Source organism: Mus musculus, chromosome 1, assembly GCF_000001635.26.
Source record: "Mus musculus strain C57BL/6J chromosome 1, GRCm38.p6 C57BL/6J".
Lineage (NCBI taxonomy): Eukaryota > Metazoa > Chordata > Mammalia > Rodentia > Muridae > Mus > Mus musculus.
The window spans coordinates 16,453,829-16,477,574 of NC_000067.6; the positions used below are offsets into that span (position 1 = coordinate 16,453,829).

The following is a 23,746-nucleotide window of genomic DNA, read 5'->3' on the forward strand; positions in this document are numbered from 1 at the left end:
ACCCAAAGCGAGGCAACGCTGGAGATAGAAACCCTAGGAAAGAGATCTGGAACCATAGATGCGAGCATCAGCAACAGAATACAAGAAATGGAAGAGAGAATCTCAGGTGCAGAAGATTCCATAGAGAACATCGACACAACAGTCAAAGAAAATACAAAATGCAAAAGGATCCTAACTCAAAACATCCAGATAATCCAGGACACAATGAGAAGACCAAACCTACGGATAATAGGAATTGATGAGAATGAAGATTTTCAACTTAAAGGGCCAGCTAATATCTTCAACAAAATAATAGAAGAAAACTTCGCAAACATAAAGAAAGAGATGCCCATGATCATACAAGAAGCCTACAGAACTCCAAATAGACTGGAACAGAAAAGAAATTCCTCCCGACACATAATAATCAGAACAACAAATGCACTAAATAAAGATAGAATATTAAAAGCAGTAAGGGAGAAAGGTCAAGTAACATATAAAGGAAGGCCTATCAGAATTACACCACACTCTTCACCAGAGACTATGAAAGCCAGAAGAGCCTGGACAGATGTTATACAGACACTAAGAGAACACAAATGCCAGCCCAGGCTACTATACCCGGCCAAACTCTCAACTACCATAGATGGAGAAACCAAAGTATTCCACGACAAAACCAAATTCACACAATATCTTTCCACGAATCCAGCCCTTCAAAGGATAATAACAGAAAAGAAGCAATACAAGGACGGAAATCACGCCCTAGAACAAGCAAGAAAGTAATCACTCAACAAACCAAAAGGAAGACAGCCACAAGAACAGAATGCCAACTCTAACAACAAAAATAAAAGGAAGCAACAATTACTTTTCCTTAATATCTCTTAATATCAATGGACTCAATTCCCCAATAAAAAGACATAGACTAACAGACTGGCTACACAAACAGGACCCAACATTCTGCTGCTTACAGGAAACCCATCTCAGGGAAAAAGACAGACACTACCTCAGAGTGAAAGGCTGGAAAACAATTTTCCAAGCAAATGGACTGAAGAAACAAGCTGGAGTAGCCATTTTAATATCGGATAAAATCGACTTCCAACCCAAAGTTATCAAAAAAGACAAGGAGGGACACTTCATACTCATCAAAGGTAAAATTCTCCAAGAGGAACTCTCAATTCTGAATATCTACGCACCAAATGCAAGGGCAGCCACATTCATTAAAGACATTTTAGTAAAGCTCAAAGCACACATTGCACCTCACACAATAATAGTGGGAGACTTCAACACACCACTTTCTTCAATGGACAGATCGTGGAAACAGAAACTAAACAGGGACACAGTGAAACTAACAGAAGTTATGAAACAAATGGACCTGACAGATATCTACAGAACATTTTATCCTAAAACAAAAGGATATACCTTCTTCTCAGCACCTCACGGGACCTTCTCCAAAATTGACCATATAATTGGTCACAAAACAGGCCTCAACAGATACAAAAATATTGAAATTGTCCCATGTATCCTATCAGACCACCATGGCCTAAGACTGATCTTCAATAACAACATAAATAATGGAAAGCCAACATTCACGTGGAAACTGAATAACACTCTTCTCAGTGATACCTTGGTCAAGGAAGGAATAAAGAAAGAAATTAAAGACTTTTTAGAGTTTAATGAAAATGAAGCCACAACCTACCCAAACCTATGGGACACAATGAAAGCATTTCTAAGAGGGAAACTCATAGCTCTGAGTGCCTCCAAGAAGAAACTGGAGAGAGCACATACTAGCAGCTTGACAACACATCTAAAAGCCCTAGAAAAAAAAGGAAGAAATTCACCCAAGAGGAATAGACGGCAGGAAATAATCAAACTCTGGGGTGAAATCAACCAAGTGGAAACAAGAAGAACTATTCAAAGAATTAACCAAACGAGGAGTTGGTTCTTTGAGAAAATCAACAAGATAGATAAACCCTTAGCTAGACTCACTAAAGGGCACAGGGACAAAATCCTAATTAACAAAATCAGAAATGAAAAGGGAGACATAACAAAAGATCCTGAAGAAATCCAAAACACCATCAGATCCTTCTACAAAAGGCTATACTCAACAAAACTGGAAAACCTGGATGAAATGGACAAATTTCTAGACAGATACCAGGTACCAAAGTTGAATCAGGATCAAGTTGACCATCTAAACAGTCCCATATCCCCTAAAGAAATAGAAGCAGTTATTAATAGTCTCCCAGCCAAAAAAAGCCCAGGACCAGACGGGTTTAGTGCAGAGTTCTATCAGACCTTCAAAGAAGATCTAATTTCAGTTCTGCACAAACTATTTCACAAAATAGAAGTAGAAGGTACTCTACCAAACTCATTTTATGAAGCCACTATTACTCTGATACCTAAACCACAGAAAGATCCAACAAAGATAGAGAACTTCAGACCAATTTCTCTTATGAATATCGATGCAAAAATCCTCAATAAAATTCTCACTAACCGAATCCAAGAACACATTAAAGCAATCATCCATCCTGACCAAGTAGGTTTTATTCCAGGGATGCAGGGATGGTTTAATATACGAAAATCCATCAATGTAATCCATTATATAAACAAACTCAAAGACAAAAACCACATGATCATCTCGTTACATGCAGAAAAAGCATTTGACAAGATCCAACACCCATTCATGATAAAAGTGTTGGAAAGATCAGGAATTCAAGGCCCATACCTAAACATGATAAAAGCAATCTACAGCAAACCAGTAGCCAACATCAAAGTAAATGGAGAGAAGCTGGAAGCAATCCCACTAAAATCAGGGACTAGACAAGGCTGCCCACTTTCTCCCTACCTTTTCAACATAGTACTTGAAGTATTAGCCAGAGCAATTCGACAACAAAAGGAGATCAAGGGGATACAAATTGGAAAAGAGAAGTCAAAATATCACTTTTTGCAGATGATATGATAGTATATATAAGTGACCCTAAAAATTCTACCAGAGAACTCCTAAACCTGATAAACAGCTTCGGTGAATTAGCCGGATATAAAATAAACTCAAACAAGTCAATGGCCTTTCTCTATACAAAAAATAAACAGGCTGAGAAAGAAATTATGGAAACAACACCCTTCTCAATAGTCACAAATAATATAAAATATCTTGGCGTGACTCTAACTAAGGAAGTGAAAGATCTGTATAATAAAAACTTCAAATCTCTGAAGAAAGAAATTAAAGAAGATCTCAGAAGATGGAAAGATCTCCCATGCTCATGGATTGGCAGGATCAACATTGTAAAAATGGCTATCTTGCCAAAAGCAATCTACAGATTCAATGCAATCCCCATCAAAATTCCAACTCAATTCTTCAAGGAATTGGAAGGAGCAATTTGCAAATTCGTCTGGAATAACAAAAAACCTAGGATAGCAAAAAGTCTTCTCAAGGATAAAAGAACCTCTGGTGGAATCACCATGCCTGATCTAAAGCTTTACTACAGAGCAATTGTGATAAAAACTGCATGGTACTGGTATAGAGACAGACCAGTAGACCAATGGAATAGAATTCAAGACCCAGAAATGAACCCACACACCTATGGTCACTTGATCTTCGACAAGGGAGCTAAAACCATCCAGTGGAAGAAAGACAGCATTTTCAACAATTGGTGCTGGCACAACTGGTTGTTATCGTGTAGAAGAATGCGAATCGATCCATACTTATCTCCTTGTACTAAGGTCAAATCTAAGTGGATCAAGGAACTTCACATAAAACCAGAGACACTGAAACTTATAGAGGAGAAAGTGGGGAAAAGCCTTGAAGATATGGGCACGGGGGAAAAATTCCTGAACAGAACAGCAATGGCTTGTGCTGTAAGATCGAGAATTGACAAATGGGACCTAATGAAACTCCAAAGTTTCTGCAAGGCAAAAGACACCATCAATAAGACAAAAAGACCACCAACAGATTGGGAAAGGATCTTTACCTATCCTAAATCAGATAGGGGACTAATATCCAACATGTATAAAGAACTCAAGAAGGTGGACTTCAGAAAATCAAATAACCCCATTAAAAAATGGGGCTCAGAACTGAACAAAGAATTCTCACCTGAGGAATACCGAATGGCAGAGAAGCACCTGAAAAAATGTTCAACATCCTTAATCATCAGGGAAATGCAAATCAAAGCAACCCTGAGATTCCACCTCATACCAGTCAGAATGGCTAAGATCAAAAATTCAGGTGACAGCAGATGCTGGCGTGGATGTGGAGAAAGAGGAACACTCCTCCATTGTTGGTGGGATTGCAGGCTTGTACAACCACTCTGGAAATCAGTCTGGCGGTTCCTCAGAAAATTGGACATAGTACTACCGGAGGATCCAGCAATACCTCTCCTGGGCATATATCCAGAATATGTCCCAACAGGTCATAAGGACACATGCTCCACTATGTTCATAGCAGCCCTATTTATAATAATAGCCAGAAGCTGGAAAGAACCCAGATGTCCCTCAACAGAGAAATAGGTACACAAAATGTAGTACATTTACACAATGGAGTACTACTCAGGTATTAAAAACAATGAATTTATGAAATTCTTGGGCAAATGGATGTATCTGAAGCATGTCATCCTGAGTGAGGTAACCCAATCACAAAAGAAATCACTTGATATGCACTCACTGATAAGTGGATATTAGACCAGAAACCTAGAATACCTGTCTTAGTCAGGGTTTCTATTCCTGCACAAACATCATGACCAAGAAGCAAGTTGGGGAGGAAAGGGTTTATTTGGCTTACACTTCCATGCTGCTGTTCATCACCAAAGGAAGTCAGGACTGGAACTCAAGCAGGTCAGGGAGCAGGAGCTGATGCAGAGGCCATGGAGGGATGTTCTTTACTGGCTTGCCTCACCTGGCTTGCTCAGCCTGCTTTCTTATAGAACCCAAGACTACCAGCCCTGAGATGGTCCCACCCACAAGGGGCCTTTCCCCCTTGATCACTAACTGAGAAAATGCCTTACAGTTGGATCTCATGGAGGCATTTCCTCAAATGAAGCTCCTTTCTCTGTGATAACTCCAGCTGTGTCAAGTTGACACAAAACTAGCCAGTACAATACCCAAGATACATTTTGCAAAACACAAGAAAATCAAGAAGAAGCAAGACCAAGCAAGTATGGGATACTTCATTCCTCCCTAGAATAGGGAATAAAATATCCATGGATGGAGTTTCAGAGACAAAGTTTGGAGCTAATATGAAAGGAGGGACCATCCAGAGACTGCCCCACCCAGGGGTCCATCCCATAATCAGCCACCAAACACAGACACTATTGCATACGCCAGCAAGATTTTGCTGAAAGGACCCTGATATAGCTGTCTCCTGTGAGGCTTTGCCAGTGCCTGGCAAATACAGAAGTGGATGCTCACAGTCATCTATAGGATGGAACACAGGGCCCCCAATGTAGGAGCTAGAGAAAGTACCCAAAGAGCTGAAGGGGTCTGCAACCCTATAGGTGGAACAACAATATGAACTAATCAGTACCCCCAGAACTCGTGTCTCTAGCTACATATGTAGCAAAAGATGGCCTAGTTGGCCATCATTGGGAAGAGAGGCCCCTTGGTCTAGCAAACTTCATATGCCCCAGTACAGGGGAAGGCCAGGGCCAAGAAGTGGGAGTGAGTGGGTTGGAGAGCAGGGCGGGGGAGGGTATAGGGGACTTTTGGGATAGCATTTGAAATGTAAATGAAGAAAATATCTAATAAAAAAAAGAAATAATTTTTTTTTTCAAAAGAAGTCAGGGATGGTAGCACACACCTTTAGTACCAGCATTAAAGGTAGAGGCAGGCAGATCTCTCTGAGTTTGAAGCCAGCCTGTAGCACTTGGCAAATTACAAGACAGCTAGAAATACACAGTCTTAGTCTCAATAAACAACAAACAAAAAATTTTTGAAAGATATTCTGTAATATTTCAGAAAAATATCCTGGAATATACATATCTCACAAACTATGTGAATCTAGAATATGTACAAAATCCCCGTCATTAAAAAGAAAACATATTTTTTTAAACAATGTAACTCCCAACCATCCCTTTTTAAAGAGACCATTCTAACACCAGTGGACAAATGACACCATGGACGAGCGAGCACACTTCACCAGCAGCTTCATCATCCATAGGGAAATGCAAATGAAAACCACAATGAAGTATTAACACCGCTGTCATGAAAAGCTAAAAAAGTCAAATGATAAACAAGACCACAGAGAGCCCTCCTAACTGCTACTAGGGTGCACCAGTGGCAGCTTGGCCGTGTGTGTTAATTCTTAGTACATGGAAACCTATTACCCAGCAGTACTGATGATCCTAGGTTCACTCCCAACAGAAAGGTGTATATACAAGAATGTTTACAGCAGTATTATTTCCAAGTGTCCAATCTGCAAACAATTCAATACTACCAAATTACTGTCTATTCATGCAATGGAATGCTATACAGCCATTATCATTGTAAACACAATGCAGTATCACTTTAAAAACAATGCAGATGAATCTCACAAACACCAATGTAAAAAGAAGTTATCAGCAGAGTAATGTGTGATTCCAACAATCATAACTTCATGAGCCGGACTCAGAACTGTTTCCTTCAGCTTACCCACTGGAAGAGAAAGAAGGAAAACTCCTAAGGCAATGGCAGACCCTACAGTAGTGTTTCTTAGAAGAGCCTATTCAGCTTGGCAACAGTAATGTGTGCACTTGCCTGCATGTACTTAAAAGCTTGTCCCAAATATTCTTTTCCATTTCCAACTTAGTCTAACCCCCACAGTGGAAATGCACCTCCACTGGGCTTTGAGACTTTTGTTATCTTTCTTGGAGTCTTCCTGAGGTAGTCCTTGCAGTAATTCATAGGGCAGAGCTGAGCTCACAAGTCATCCTGTTTTACATTAGAAGCCTTAGAGAGCTCCTTCTCTTCTACACCAAGGCCTACACCCTACACCCTTGGAGGATAGCACATGCAATATTCAATACTCAGGAGGCTTTTAAACTTTTTATTCAAAAGTATGGCACTGGCTGCCTAGCTGATCACCTTGCTTTCTTATCTTCTACAATAACTAAACTCATCACCACACACAAACTCTTCTCACCAAACCCACTGACCGATTCTTACTCCTGGACCCGTCATCATCATAGGATTCCTTCAGTCTACAATGTTCTTTCCTTTTCCCTATACCTGGCTAGTCTCCATACAAGGTCTGCATCTTACCTCAGTCCATTTGATCATTACTTTTAAGATTAACAGCTGTGGAGCAGAGACTGAAGGAATGACCATCCAGAAACTGCCCCACCTGGGGATCCATCCCATAAACAACCACCAAACCCAGACACTATTGTGGATGCCAACAAGAGCTTGCTGACAGGAGCCTGATATAGCTGTCTCCTGAGAGGTTCTGCCAGTGCCTGACTAACAAAGAAGTGGATGCTCACAGTCATCCATTAGTCGGAATACAGGGTCCCCAATGAAGGAGCTAGAGAAAGCACCCAAGGAGCTGAAGGGGTCTGCAGGCCCCTAGGAGGAACAACAACATGCACTAACCAGTGCCCCTAAAGCTCCTTGGGACTAAACCACCAATCAAAGAAAACACATGGAGGAACTCTAGCTGCATATGTAGCAGAGGATGGCCTAGTCAGTTATCAATGGGAGGAGAGGCCCTTGGTCCTGTGAAGGTTCTATTCCCCAGTGTAGGGAAATGCCAGGTCCAGGAAGCAGGAGTGGGTGGGTTGGGGAGCAGGAGAAGTGAGGAGAGGATAGGGGATTTTCAGAGGGGAAATTAGGAAAGGGGATAACATTTGAAATGTAAATAAAGAATCTAATTAAAAAAAGATTAACAGCTGCTATTGTTCACTTGGCACTGTCGATCATTAAATTATGTATTTGTGTATAATAATGTATGATCTTCACAGAGAAAGGCTGAATGCCTCTTACATTTGTAACAGCAGTGATTAATACATACTGGTACATTATACACAATAACAAGTTTTTACAAATCACCAAAGTAGGTCATCTTTACCCACTTCAAACTGAACAGGTTAGGCTTCTTAGCTACTGTAGTAACATGTGGATTACACAAGCTTCCTCAGTGAATGCCAAAACAAGTTAAACATAGCGAAAGGGTCACTACAGAAAACCCTGAAGTCTGGGAGAGAGCCTTGAAAGAACAGACTATTTACCAAGCACAGGATAGTCAAGGAGGAAGTGCCTTGCTGACCTGAGCCTCCTGACAAGTGAGGGACTAATCAAACAGAGCAGAGTCACCTTAGCTGGTGTGGTCCTCACCTCCTTGTGAAAGAGGCCTAAAGCTGCATTAGCACTGGTGTTGAGATAAGAGTTTGTATTGCTATGTTAACAGATGAATGAGTGTTCACAGACACATGGCTAAAACCGAACTCAGACCAACTTCATTAACTTGACATCATAAATTAGTGCACTCTGCCTAACACAGGTTTGCCTCTTCCCGAAAGATAACTGGACACGTGATGTTGTTGGTAGTGATGCAATTAATCAGCTTTCAAAGCTGCTCTTAGGAACTCAAAATTAGTACTGCCATGTATTTAAGAATCTTGTTCATGGACAGATTTGGAGAGTTCTTAATAAACTTCACATGAATGTTCTAAATTATCAGCTGTTTTCAATATTTATACAACAAGCAAAATATTTAATAAAATGGCTTTATAATTTTGCATTACACTAAAAAAGAACTTAATTATTAAAATGTATTATATTTATTACGCTTTTAAAAAAGAGAAATGATTTCTTTACTTTAGAAGAAAAGCATTTCCTGCATTTGTATCCCCATGTGTTCTAGACAACATTCAAAGGGATAGATTTTTACAGTGTCGACTAAGGTGAATTTTAAAAACAAATATCATTCTCTTCTTTGCTGTTATCTTAATTACAGTGTGTGTGTGTGTGTGTGTGTGTGTGTGTATGTGTGTATGTGTGTTTATGTGTGTGTATGTGTATGTGTGTGTATATGTATGTGTGTATGTGTGTATGTGTGTGTGTGTGTGTATGTGTGTGTATGTGTGTATGTATGTGTGTGTACATGTGTGTATGTGTGTGTATGTATATGTGTGTGTATGTGTGTGTGTGTGTGTGTGTGTGTGTGTGTGTGTACTATTAACTTGGTGCTCTCCTATTATACAAATGCAACACACAAAGAAGAGTAACACATCAGCACATAGCACAAGGAAGGAAACAAACCAATGCCATACCTGGGTTATTATTGACATTACTTTTAGGTGGTTTCTGAACTGGTTTGGGAAGCGTAGATTCAGTCAAAGCTTTGTTAGCAACAGCTTGTTGGGCCTTCTTTATACTGCTCCCTTCGGATTCCCATGTCTGCTCGCCAAGACTCAGCTGCACCGAAAACATCTTGGAAAGACCAGATAGAGAAAACATAAAATTTTTCAGGTACCAAACCTGGTGGTCTGAGAACACACACACACACACACACACACACACACACAAACACCATAGAACAAAAACTGGTGGTCTGAGAAAACTCACACACCATAGAACCAAAATTGTACCAGAAGTATATTAGAAATCATTTGCAACAATAACAAATCATATTCTACCTAAGAAAGAATCTTAGATTATACCAAACTGTCTGATCTTATTCAAAGACATAGCAGCAGCTCTAAATACATTTTAAATGGACTAGACCAAGGCAAAACTCTTTTCCAAAATAGAATTACATTGCTAATGTTCTTCAAACAGTCCTGGGAAAATTGTAGATACAACAAATAAGAGAAACTAACAGAAGTCAAGCAGTCATGGCCCTTACACCTTCATACATTCAGTGTTAGAGCACTACTCAGTTCTCACACTGTGCCCTTACCCAGCACACAAGTCTATTCAGGCTGAGTCCACGGACATTTCTCAAATCTTCCTCATCTTCCTGGAAGAACACTGTACTGGGCCCATCCTTTCATCCTGCTTCACTTAGATGTGGTAACCTAAACTTACTGCTGCTAAAACTACTGTGCTGGTTTGAAAGAAAATGGGTCCATGGACACATATTGAATATGTGGTCCCAGCTGGTGGAACTGTATGAGAAGGATTAGAAGTGGTCATGTTAGAAGACATGCATCACTGGAGACAGCTCTGAGGTTTCTAAAGCATTGGCTCTCTCTACCTTCTATCTGTGGTTTGAGATGTGAGCTCTCAGCTGCAGCTTCAGCTGCCTGCAGCCTGCTAACTCTACCCCACCATCACGGACTGTTCTCTGTCTGGAATCTTTTCTTTTTTCAAAGATTTATTTTATTTATATGACTATTTTATAGCTGTCTTCAGACACACCAGAAGAGGGCACTGGATCCCATTACAGATGGTTGTGATCCATCATGTGGTTGCTGGGACTTGAACTCAGAACCTCTTATAGAACAGTCAGTGCTCTTAACCAGTAAGCCATCTCTCCAGCCCCTCTCTCTAGATTCTTAAGCCCAAAATAAACTCATCTTGATCATGGTATTCCATCATGGCAATATACAAGTAATTAAATACTCTGTCTTTCTGCAGGAGAACTATATACCCCTATAAGTCCAGTACTCAGAAAGCAAACACAGGCATGAGGGGCTGCCATTCAAGCCCAGCCTGAGTGACAGTGAAACACTACCTCACAGTAAAAATGGAAGAGTGAGGTGGTAAGGACAATGGCTCACTCCATAAAGGCTTTGCCATGCAAGTATAAGAACATGAGTCAGTACAGAGTATCCACATAAAAAGCTAGGTCTGCTTGCCGGTCAGACAGTCTTATCCCATCAGTGAGCTCCAGATTTAGTGAGAGAAAAAGTGAAGTGGAGAGCAATAAAGAAAGACAACCAGTGTGAGCCTCTGGTGGCTACTCGACACACATATACACAGCATACCTGCACACTAACACATACACACACACACTTTCTAAAAATAAGTTTAAAAGAAAATAAAAAATGAAACTATCTAAACTTAAAAGCTAACCATCTTACCCATTTTTCAACTGTCACCATTTTACTGTTGCATAAAAGTTCTGCACATTCATTCCCATTTCTCTGCATCCTACATTCCATTTACATACTTCCACTGAGTACACAATATTACTTTTTATCTTTAGGTTTTCAGATCAAGTCAAAGAATAAACACAGAACACTTACTACTTCATAGTAATAATTGAAAACTATTCATTAATTTTAGAATGTACCTTTGTAGCAAAGTGATCTCTTAGAAAATTATCTTTTAAAATATATTTTGTTTATATGGGTGTTTTACAAATGCTTGCAGACATCAGAAGACAGCGTGAGATCCTCTGTAAGTGAAGATATAGATGTCTGTAAGCCACCATATGGGTGCAACTGACCCTGGATCCTCTGCAAGAACAGCAAATGTTCTTAATCACTGAGCCATCTCTGCAGCCCCAGAAAATATCTCAATGACTGATTAAAGCTAGTGTGATCAACATTAATGCCACCCAACATCATATGTCTCTAGATAAAACTCAATGAAAATCACTCATCAGCGACTATATTCTATCCTTGGACAAAAAATCTTAACCTGCATCCATTCATGAGGGAAAGTATCATTAATTATAGGACATGCAATAAGATAACCAGCTGAGACTTCAAAAAGATCAGTCATGAAAAAAAGAATGCAAGGATATTATTATATATTAAAGATATTATAGGACACAAGAGTTGTGATAAGATATAGCATAAGCTCCTTAATATCCATGGTGGATATTTTAAAAGAAACAAAGAGAAACACAACCACTGGAGAAATCTGCCCATGGATTGTGTTGAGGCTCAGACGAATCCCCAACAGTTTGTGCCAGCCCTTAAGAGACGATGAGATCATAAGGAAAGAGCACTCCCGTTGGCAGATGGTCCTTACAGTGGGCCTGTTCTAGAAGAAGCTACCTCCTGTCTTTGCCTTCTCTCCTCCACCGGGCTCTAACAGAATGAGAAAGAAAGGAGGCTCTCACTCCAGTCTCCTGTCATATAAATTTATTTATAAATTACTCAGTCTCTGGTTTCACTTAGAGTAGCTTCAAGCAGACTAATAAAGATTATATTAAATAGAATAAATTATGGCAGCATTGCAGTTATAATAAAAGGGTATTTATTCTTAAAAGACAGACACATCTAAGTATTCAAGTAAACAAAGTTATAACTGAAATTTACTTTCAACCCTCTAAGGAAAAAGCAGAGGTGTATTCTGAGGAAGCAAGAAATATTGTAATATGGCATACATGAAGGCATGCTGCTCTTTATGGTATTCTGTAGCTTCTATTTTTAAAATAGAGCTGGAAAACAAAGTCATTAAAATGCACTGGGTGTGGTAGCACACACCTTTGATCCCAGCACTCAGCTGGCAGAGGCAATTGATCTCTAAATTTGAAGCCAGCCTGGCCTACAAAGTGCATTCCAGAAAAAGCAGAGCTACAGACACCCCTTTAAAAAAGCAAAATGTGTACATATTGGTTTAAAGTTATTATTTTCCTTTTATTATAATTCAGTTTAAAATTTGTGAGGCTGGAGAAATGTTTCAGACAGTTAAATAGGGACCTACTCTTGCCTCTTCCAGAGAACTCCGGTTTGGTACCCAGCAACCACATGGCAGCTTACAACTGTCTCTAATTCCAATTCCAGAAGATCTGACATCGTCTTCTGGCCTCCAAGGGCACCAGGCGTGCATACAGTATACTCTCACTGATGCAACCAAAACACCAATACGCATACATTTAAAATGAATCTCAATTTTAAATTTATACTTAAAACATTCTTTATTACTTTCAATCTCATTTAAAAGTAAGATTCATTGATGACATGTTCCTTTTCCCAAATCTTTTGGTACTTAACAAAAATGATGACAGAAAGGTAAGTTTAAAAACCCTGACAGCCTGTCTCCAAGAGCTCTCCTAAACCATACCCATAAGCACACCATGAGCATCTCCACAAACTCAAGAGAGTCACACAGTACATTCTCCTTTCCCTCACTCCCTACCCGTTTATGCTCCAGAATGCTCCTTCCATATTGTCCCAACAGTTCCAGCTTAAACACTCATTAGCTTCTTTATCTTTCCTTACATACCCAGCTACCCAGGAAATCGGCCACATCAGTGGTATCCATGGAAATAAGAGAAAGAGAGACTTTGGAAAGCACACACAAGAAAGAAATACAGTTCACTATGGACTGAATATTTGTGTTCCCTCCTCTCATTCTTATATTGAAACCTTAATACTGGACATGGCAGTACCAGGGAGGATTCTGGAAGATAGATAAAGGCACAAAGGTATGGTCTCCATGACAGAATTAGTTTTATCAAAGAACTTGAACTTGTGAGGATATGGTAGGAAAGCAGCATCTTTAAGCCAGAAAGAGCCCCTGACCAGGAAATTAATTAGTGTTACCCAAATCAAATCACTTCCCAGACTCTAGAACTATGAGAAATGGATTTCTCTGAACCAATCTCAATCTAGTTAATGGTACTCTGTTAAAGCAGACTGAGCAAAATATTTTGGAAAACTTACTAAACATGAGCTTAAAAACTGAACAAAAATCATTTGACAAAATATGACTAGAAATGTGACTTTGCTGAAAGATATAAAATGTATGTGGTGTTTCACTGAGAATACCCCATAGGCTCATATATTTGAATGGTTGGTCCCCAGGTGGTAGAACAGTTTCGGAAGGATTGGGAGGCATAGCCTTATTGGAGCAAGTGTGTCACTGGAGGTGGGCTTCGAGGTTTCAAAAGCCCAGGCCATCCCCAGTTAGCTCTCTCTATGCCTCCTACTTGTGGTTCAAACCTAAACCCTGACCTACTGCTCCAGGGCCTGCCTGATGCCACTATGATCTTAGACTTATAACCTGTGAAACCCTGAGGAAAGCACCTGAATTAATGCTTTCCTCTTTTTAAAGATTATTATATATACACACATACATACATACATACATACATACATACATATACATACATACATACATACACACACACACACACACACACACACACACACACACACACACACATGAATGAATACACTGTAGCTGTCTTCAGACACACCAGAAGAGGGCATCAGATCCCAGTACAGATGGTTATAAGCCACCATATGGCTGCTGGGAATTGAACTCAAACCTCTGGAAGAATAGTCAGTGCTCTTAACTGCTAAACCATCTCTCCAGCCCCTAAATGTTTTCTTTTATAAGTTGCCTTGGTCATGGTATTTTGCTGCAGTAACAGAAATGTCACTAAGACAAAGGTAGTACCAGAAGTAGCCCAGCTGTGACCATGCTGGGTTTTTTGGAGAATGTAGAAAACAAGGAAAGAGGTTAAACACTGTAAGTGTTGTTTAATGGGCCAATCTTAAAAGGAGTATCACAGTCTAATGGTGCTGAGAGCAGTGTGGACTGTGAAGCCCAGTTCAAGCGGTTTCAGGGGGAACAATATTAGCAGCTGGGCTAACAACCATCTTGGGATAGTTTGCCAAAGAACACATCTACTTTTTGATCTTTTCTAACAATCTGCCTGATGCTAAACTGAAGAGTTCTAAACTAATTTCATTGATAGAGGAGATTTTAAGACAGCATAGTATCAATTCTGTTGCATGGTTATTAGTAATCACTCATGCAAAACTGCAACAAAAAAGAACAGGCAGAAAAAATAGAAATACAAAATGTATAGTTTAAGGAGAAAAAGAGCACCAAGAAAAAATGTTGACAATACCTTGGTTTGTGCTGGAAGAACTAAGGAAAAATGAAATAAATGGAGTAGTGCCCTCAGTGAGAACCCACCCAGCTAATCCTGCAGTGTGTAAAAAGGCCTACAGAATTATGTTACTAAAAAGCAACAAAAAATCAAAACTTATGCAAAAGTAATTGAAGGAGGTGGCCAGTTGCATCCCAAGCAGGCAGCAGGGCTAGGCAGCTTCAGCCACGTGGTTCCAACTTTGGAGTTAGCAAGGACACAGGAGTAAGGGGGCTGTGTAATCTTCCTCTGGGGTTAGAGAAAGCTGCAGAGACCAGGACTATGTCAGGGGAGTCCCTGCAAGGAGGCTCAGTGAAGCTGTGAAAGTGAAGCGTGGAGATACACAGAGCTGATACCTGCCAAGGAAAGCTGCTAACAGGAACTGGAACCAGCCCAAAAGAGAGAAATGACTTCAGCAAAACTGTAAAGAGCAAGAGGCCTGAAGAGCCATCTAAGCCCTTTGGTGGCACAACATTGCGCTTCAGGATTCGTAGTCTGTCCTGCTTAATTTCTGTCTTGCCTTGGAGATGGCAGCATCCATCATCACCCTAACAAAGAGAGAAGCTTGGAGACACATGTGACTTCCTAGTCCTTCCACAGCAAATGTGAGGCCAGTCAGGGCTTCATAGCAAGAGTCTTTTTTAAAAAAGAATAGTGGGGACTGGGTGGAAAAGGGGAAAGGAACCAGAAAAAAAGGAGACAAAATCTAAGGACCCTATAACAACATACTCATAAAAAAATCTCACAGAAAAAAAGGGAACAAAAAGCACTGAACATTTGTGGTTAAAACATTTCTAAGGTTAGTGAAAGGAGCTCAGCACTGTTCGTCAATCAACATGAAAACAATCCACGAAGTGCAGGGAAAAACAGACTGAAAATCATGGAAGCGCCTGTGTGTGCGAAAGAACACAAGGAGAACTCTATGGTGAGCCTGGAATGCTCAACAAGTCCTTTCCAAGGTAGGGCTCAGAAACCCAAGACCTCCTAGAGACCATGGTGAAGACTGAAAGAATCTCATCAGAAACCATGACAACCAGAAGTAGGAAGGAGGATATGTTTACAAGGCTGAAAAAAAGAGCAAAACAAAAACCAAAAACTCAACCAAGAATTCTACAAGCAACAAGCCACACTTCTAAAACAGAGGAGAAATGTAAAAAACAGAAAGTCACTACTGACAGAGCACTATGAGGAAAGTCCATCCTGCTGAAATGCAAGAGCACTAGTTGGTAATTCAGATGCAATACAATGCCATATAAGATTTCTTTTATTTTACTTTAATTTTTTGTGTGTGGGTTTTTTTTTTTTTTTTCGACACAGGGTTTCTCTGTATAGCCCTGGCTGTCCTGGAACTCACTTTGTAGACCAGGCTAGCCTCGACTCAGAAATCCCCCTTCCTCTGCCTCCCGAGTGCTGGGATTAAAGGCAGGTGCCACCACGCGTGGCCAACATATAAGATTTCTAGTCTTGTATCCCACGTCTCTCAGAGACCAGTCCACATAGGAGAGCACGCAGGCCAAAGACGCAACAGAGCTTCTGGGACAGGGGCCCTTCGAGCATTCACCCACAGCCAAAAGGTGGAGCTGAGATCCAGACCTCTACGCACCTTCCCCACGAGAGGAGAATTGGCCTCCAGGGAGGGCTCTGACACCAGGACTCAGGTGAGATCAACATCTTGTATCCCAGGTGTCTTAGAGGCCAGCCCACCTAGGAGAGCACACAGGCCACAGAAGCAACAGAGCTTCTTGGACAGGGTCCTTTCGGGCCTTTGTCCTCAGCCAGAAGGCAGAGATGAGCTCCAGACCTCTGTGCACCTTCCCTGCAAGAGTAGAGCTTGCCTGCTGAGAGTGCTCTGACCATTGGGACTCAGGAGAGAGTTGGACTCCCAGGAGTGCTGACATAGGCTAACAGAATCACAGAAGGAACAAGCTCTAGCAGAGACAGCTAGAATATCTAACACCAGAGATTACCACATGGCAAAAGGCAAATGTAAGCATCTTACTAACAGAAACCAAGACTGCTCGGCATCATCAGAACCCAGTACTCCCACCACATCGAGCACTGGATACCCCAACACACCAGAAAAGCAAAAATTGGATTTAAAATCATATCTCATGATGCTGGTAGAGGATTTTAAGAAGGGCATTAATAATTCACTTAAAGAAACACAGGAGAACACTGCTAAACGGGTAGAAGTCCATAAAGAGGAAACTCAAAAATCCCTTAGAGAATTACAAGAAAACACAAACAAACAGGTAATGGAATTGAACAAAACCATCCATGATCTAAAAATGGAAGTAGAAATAATAAAGAAAACCTAGAGGGAGATAACTTTGGAAATAGAAATCCTAGGAAAGAAATCAAGAACCATAGATGTAAGCATCACCAACAAAATGCAAGAGATGGAAGAGAGAATCTCAGGTGCAGAAAATTCCATTAAAAAATTGGACCCAATGATCAAAGAAAATGCACAATGCAAAAAGATCCTAACTCAAAACATCTAGGAAATCCAGGACACAATGAGAAGACCAAACCTTAGGATAATAGGTATAGATGAGAATGAAGATTTTCAAATTAAAGGGCCAGTAAATATCTTCAACAAAATTATAGAAGAAAACTTTCCTAACCTAAAGAAAGAGATGACCATGAACACACAAGAAGCCTACAGAACTACAAAAAGACTGAACCAGAAAAGAAATTTCTCCCAAAACATAATAATCAGAACAACAAATGCACTAAATAAAGAATATTAAGAGCAGTAAGGGAAAAAGGTCAAGTAACATATAAAGACAGACCTATTAGAATTACATCAGACTTCTCACCAGAGACTATAAAGCCAGAAGATCCTGGACAGATGTTATACAGACCCTAAGAGAACACAAATGCCTGCACAGGCTACTATACCCAACAAAACTCTCAATTACCATAGATGTAGAACCCAAAGTATTCCATGACAAAACCAAATCCACACAATATCTTTCCACAAATCCAGCCCTTCAAAGGATAATAAAGAGAAAATTCCAACACAGGGATGTAAACTACACCCTAGCAAAAGGAAAAAAGTAATCCTTCAACCAACCTAAAAGGAAATAGCCACAAGAACAGAATCACAACTCTAACAACAAAAATAACAGGAAGCAACAATTACATTTCCTTAATATCTCTGAATATCAACAGACTCAATTCCCTAATAAAAAGACATAGCCTAACAGACTGGCTACATAAACAGGACTCAACATTTTGCTGCATGCAGGAAACCCACCTCGGAGAAAAAGACAGACAATACCTCAGAGTAAAAGGCTGGAAAATAATTTTCTAAGGAAATGGTCCCAAAAAACAAGCTGGAGTAGTCATGCTAATATCGAAAAAAATCGACTTCCAACCCAAACTTATCAAAAGAGAGACAGAAGGGCATTTCATTCTCATCAAAGGTAAAATCTTCCAAGATGAACTCTCAACTCTATATATATATATATGCTCCAAATGCAAGAGCAACCACATTCATTAAGGAAACTTTAGTAAAGCTCAAAGCATACATTGTACCTCATACAATAATAGTGGGAGACTTCAACACCACACTCTCATCAATGGATAGAACCTGGAAACAGAAACTAAACAGAGACACAGTAAAACTAACAGAAGTTATGAAACAAATGGATTTAACAGATATCTACAGAACATTTTTTCCTAAAACAAAAGGATATACCTTCTTTTCAGCACCTCATGGTACCTTCTCCAAAATTGAACATATAACTGGTCATATAACAGGTCTCAACAGATACAAAAAAATATTGAAATTATCCAATGCATCCTATCAAATCACCATGGGCTAAGGTTGTTCTTCAATGACAACATAAATAATAGAAATTCAACATTCACTTGGAAGCTGAACAACACTTGACTCAATGATATCTTGGTCAAAGAAGAAATAAAGAGTTAAAGAATTTTTAGAATTTAATGAAAATGAAGCCACAACATACCCAAACTTATGAGAAACAATGAAATCAGTCCTAAGAGGCAAACTCATAGCCCTGAGCAACTCCAAAAAGAAACTAGAGAGAGTACATACTAGCAGTCTGACAGCACAACTAGAAGCTCTAGAACAAAAAAAAAAAAGCAAATTCACCCAAGAGGAGTAGACTGCAGGAAATATTCAAACTTAGGGCTGAAATCAACCAAGTGGAAACAAAAAAAAAAAAACCTATTCAAAGAATCAACCAAACCAGGAGCTGATACTTTGAGACAATCAAAAAGATAGATAAACCCTTAACCAGACTAACTAGAGGGCACAGGGACAGTATCCTAATTAACCAAATCAGAGATGAAAAAGGAGACATAACAACAGATCCTGAGGGAATCCAAAACATCATCAGATCCTATTACAAACGGCTATACGCAACAAAACTGGAAAACCTGGATAAAATGGACAAGTTCCTAGAGAGATACCAGATACCAAAGTTAAATCAGGATCAGATTAATGATCTTAACAGTCCCATATCTACTAAAGAAATAGAAGCAGTCATCCCAATCAAAAAAAAAAAAGTCCGGGACCAGATGGGTTTAATACAGAGTCCTATCAGACCTGCAAAGAAGACCTAATTCCAACTCTCCTCAAACTATTTCACAAAATAGAAACAGAAGATACTCTACCCAATTCATTCTATGAAGCCACAATTGCTCTGATACCTAAACCACACAAAGATCCAACAAAGAAAGAGAACATCAGACCCATTTCCCTTATGAATATGGATGCAAAAATACTCAATAAAATCCTCACAAACCGAATCCAAGAACACATCAAAATGATCATCCATCATGACCAAGTAGGCTTCATCCCAGAGATGAAGGAATGGTTAAATATACAGAAATCCATCAACATAATCCACTATATAAACAAACTCAAAGACAAAAACTACATGATCATCTCGTTAGATGCAGAGAAAGCATTTGACAAAATCCAACACCCCTTCATGATAAAAGTCTTGAAAAGATCACGAATTCTAGATCCATACCTAAACAAAACAAAAGCAATCTACAGCACACCAGTAGCCAACATCAAAGTAATCAGGGAGAAGCTGGAAACAATCCCACTAAAATCAGGGACAAGACAATGCTGCCAACTTTCTCCCAACCTATTCAACATAGTATTTGAAGTCCTAGCCAGAGCAATTCCACAACAAAAGGAGATCAAGGGGATATAAATTGGAAAGGAAGAAGTCAAAATATCATTGTTTGCAGATGATATGATAGTATATATAAGTGACCCTAAAATTTCCACCAGAGAACTCCTAAAACTGATAAACATCTTCAGCTCAGTAGCTGGATATAAGATTACCTCAAACAAATCAGAGACCTTTCTCTACACAAAGAATAAACAGGCTGAGAAAGAAATTAGGGAGACACACTTCACAATAGTCACAAATAATATAAAATACCTTGGTGTGACTCTAACTAAGGAAGTGAAAGATCTATATGATAAGAACTTTAAGTCTCTCAAGAAAGAAATCGAAGGAGATCTCAGAAGATAGAAAGATCTCCCATGCTCATGGATTAGCAGGATCAATATAGTAAAAATGGCTATCTTGCCAAAAGCAATCTACAAATTCACTGCAATCCCCATCAAAATCCAACTCAATTCTTCACTGAGTTAGAAAGGGCAATTTGCAAATTCATCTGGAATAACAGAAAAACGAGGATAGTAAAAACTCTTCTCAACAATAAAAGAACTTCTGGTGGAATCACCATGCCTGATCTCAAGCTATACTACAGAGCAATTGTGATAAAAACTGCATGGTACTGGTACAACGACAGACAGGTAGATCTATGGAACAGAATTGAAGACCCAGAAATGAACCTACACATATATGGTCACTTGATCTTTGACAAAGGAGCTGAAACCACCCAGTGGAAAAAAGATAGCATTTTCAACAAATTCTGCTGGCACAACTTGCAGTTATCATGTAGAGGAATGTGAATTGATCCATTCTTATGTCGTTGTACAAAGCACAAATCTAAGTGGATCAAGGAACTCCACATATAACAAGGGATACTGAAACTTATAGAGGAGAAAGTGCGGAAAAGCCTCAAAGATATGGGCACAGGAGAAAAATTCCTGAACAGAACAGCAAGGGCATGTGCTGTAAAATCTAAGAATCTAAGACAAATAGAGCCTCATAAAATGGCAAAGCTTCTGTAAGGCAAAAGACACTGTCAATAAGACAAAAAGGCCACCAACCGATTGGGAAAGGATCTTTACCAATCCTAAAACAGATAAGGGACTAATATCCAATATATATAAATAACTCAAGAAGGTTGACACCAGAAAATCAAATAACCCTATTAAAAACATATTTTTAAAAAAATAGCTGACAAAACTCTATTCTGGTCGGCGCCAGCACCGGGTCACCCTGGGCGCAAGTCGGCGGACACCTCGAAGGTCCCTAGATGACAGCTTCTAAGGGAGACCCCATTTCAGGATCCAGACATCTGGGCACTTTCCCTGCCAGAGGAGAGGCGTCTGCCCCGCCTGGGAAGGCTTTGCCGGAGCACCACAGGAACTCATCTTGGTTCCCGGATCCCTCTGAGACTAGTCTGTGAAGGTGGGAGTGTGGACTACAGAAGCTAATGGCTTCTTGGATAGTCACTGTTTCAGGCCTTCATCTTCTGCCAGGAGGCAGGTCCGAACACCAGATATCTGTGCACCTTCCCTGCAAGAGAGGAGCTTGCCTGCAGAGAGTGCTGTGACCACTGAACTCAGGAGAGAGCTACTCTCCTAGGTCTGCTGATAGAAGCTAACAGAATCAGGACAGGAACAAGCTCTAACCAGAGACAACAATAACAACTAACTCCAGAGATTACCAGATGGCAAAAGGCAAACATAAGAATGTTACTAACATGAATCAAGAACACTCACCATCATCAGAACACAACACTCCCACCTCTGCCAGTCCTGGGCACCCCAACACACCTGAAATGCTGGACATGAATTTAAAAGCATATCTCATGATGATGGTAGAGGACATCAAGAAGGACTTTAATAACTCACTTAAAGAAATACAGGAGAACACTGCTAAAGAGATACAAGTCCTTAAAGAAAAAACAGGAAAAAACAACCAAACAGGTAGAAGTCCTTAAAGAAAACCAGGAAAACACATCCAAACAGGTGATGGAAATGAACAAAACCATACTAGAACTAAAAAGGGAAGTAGACACAATGAAGAAAACCCAAAGTGAGGCAACGCTGGAGGTAGAAACCCTAGGAAAGAAATCTGGAACCATAGATGCAAGCATCAGCAACAGAATACAAGAGATGGAAGAGAAAATCTCCAGTGAAGAAGATTCCATAGAGAACATGGACATAACAATCAAAGAAAATGAAAAATGCAAAAGATCCTAACTCAAAACATCCAAGAAATCCAGGACACAATGAGAAGACCAAACCTACGGATAATAGGAGAAGATGAGAATGAAGATTTTCAACTTAAAGGGCCAGCAAATATCTTCAACAAAATTATAGAAGAAAACTTCCCTAACCTAAAGAAAGAAATATCCATGAACATACAAGAAGCCTACAGAACTCCAAATAGACTGGACCAGAAAAGAAATTCCTCCCGACATAGTAATCAGAACAACAAATGCACTAAATAAAGATAGGATATTAAAAGCAGTAAGGGGAAAAGGTCAAGTAAAATATAAAGGCAGGCCTATCAGAATTACACCAGACTTTTCACCAGAGACTATAAAGCCAGATGATCCTGGACAGATGTTATATAGACACTAAGAGAACACAAATGCCAGCCCAGGCTACTATACCCAGCCAAACTTTCAATTACCATAGATGGAGAAACCAAAGTATTCCACGACAAAACCAAATTCACACAATATCTTTCCACGAATCCAGCCCTTCAAAGGAAAATAACAGAAAAAAAAAAAAAAAAACAATACAATGACAGAAACCACTCCCTAGAAAAAGCAAGAAAGTAATCCTTCAACAAACCTAAAACAAGACAGCCACAAGAATGCCAACTCTCACAACAAAAATAATAAGAAGCAACAATTACTTTTCCTTGATATCTCTTAATATCAGTGGACTCAATTCCCCAATAAAAAGACATAGACTAACAGACTGGCTACACAAACAGGACCCAACATTCTGCTGCTTACAGGAAACCCATCTCAGGGAAAAACACAGACACTACCTCAGAATGAAAGGCTGGAATAAAATTTTCCAAGCAAATGGTCTGAAGAAACAGGCTGGAGTAGCCATTCTAATATCGGATAAAATAGACTTCCAACCCAAAGTTATCAAAACAGACAAGAAGGGACACTTCATACACATCAAAGGTAAAATCTTCTAAGAGGAACTCTCAATTCTGAATATCTATGCTTCAAATGCAAGGGCAGCCACATTCATTAAAGAAATTTTAGTAAAGCTCAAAGCACACATTGCACCTCACACAATAATAGTGGGAGACTTCAACACCCCACTTTCATCACTGGACAGATCTTGGAAATAGAAACTAAACAGGGACACAGTGAAACTAACAGAAGTTATGTAACAAATGTATTTAACAGATATCTACAGAACATTTTTTCCTAAAACAAAAGGATATACTTTCTTTTCAGCACCTCATGGTACCTTCTCCAAAATTGACCATATAATTGGTCACAAAACAGGCCTCAACAGATACAATATTGAAATTGTCCCATGCATCCTATCAGATCACCATGGATTAAGGCTGAAAATCCATCAATGTAATCCATTATATAAACAAACTCAAAGACAAAAACCACATGATCATCTCATTAGATGCGGAAAAAGCATTCAACAAGATCCAACACTCATTCATGATAAAAGTCTTGGAAAGATCAGGAATTCAAGGCCCATACCTAAACATGATAAAAGCAATCTACAGTAAACCAGTAGCCAACATCAAAGTAAATGGTGAGAAACTGGATGCATTCCCACTAAAATCAGGGAGTAGACAAGGCTGCCAACTTTCCCCCTAGCTATTCAACATTGTACTTGAAGTC

At 39.6% G+C, this 23,746-nt stretch overlaps 1 protein-coding gene across 14 annotated transcripts in view; it reads right to left on the minus strand.

Moving 5' to 3' along the window:
• Nucleotides 1–23,746, minus strand: part of Stau2 (staufen double-stranded RNA binding protein 2) — a 291,530-nt gene that overhangs the window by 225,026 nt on the left and 42,758 nt on the right. For all 14 annotated transcript variants that reach the window (XM_006495532.4, XM_006495528.4, XM_011238390.3 and 11 more), the window contains one exon: nucleotides 9,207–9,366. In XM_006495532.4, coding sequence (XP_006495595.1) covers nucleotides 9,207–9,366 — 160 coding nt within the window. The remainder of the gene's footprint in view (nucleotides 1–9,206; nucleotides 9,367–23,746) is intronic.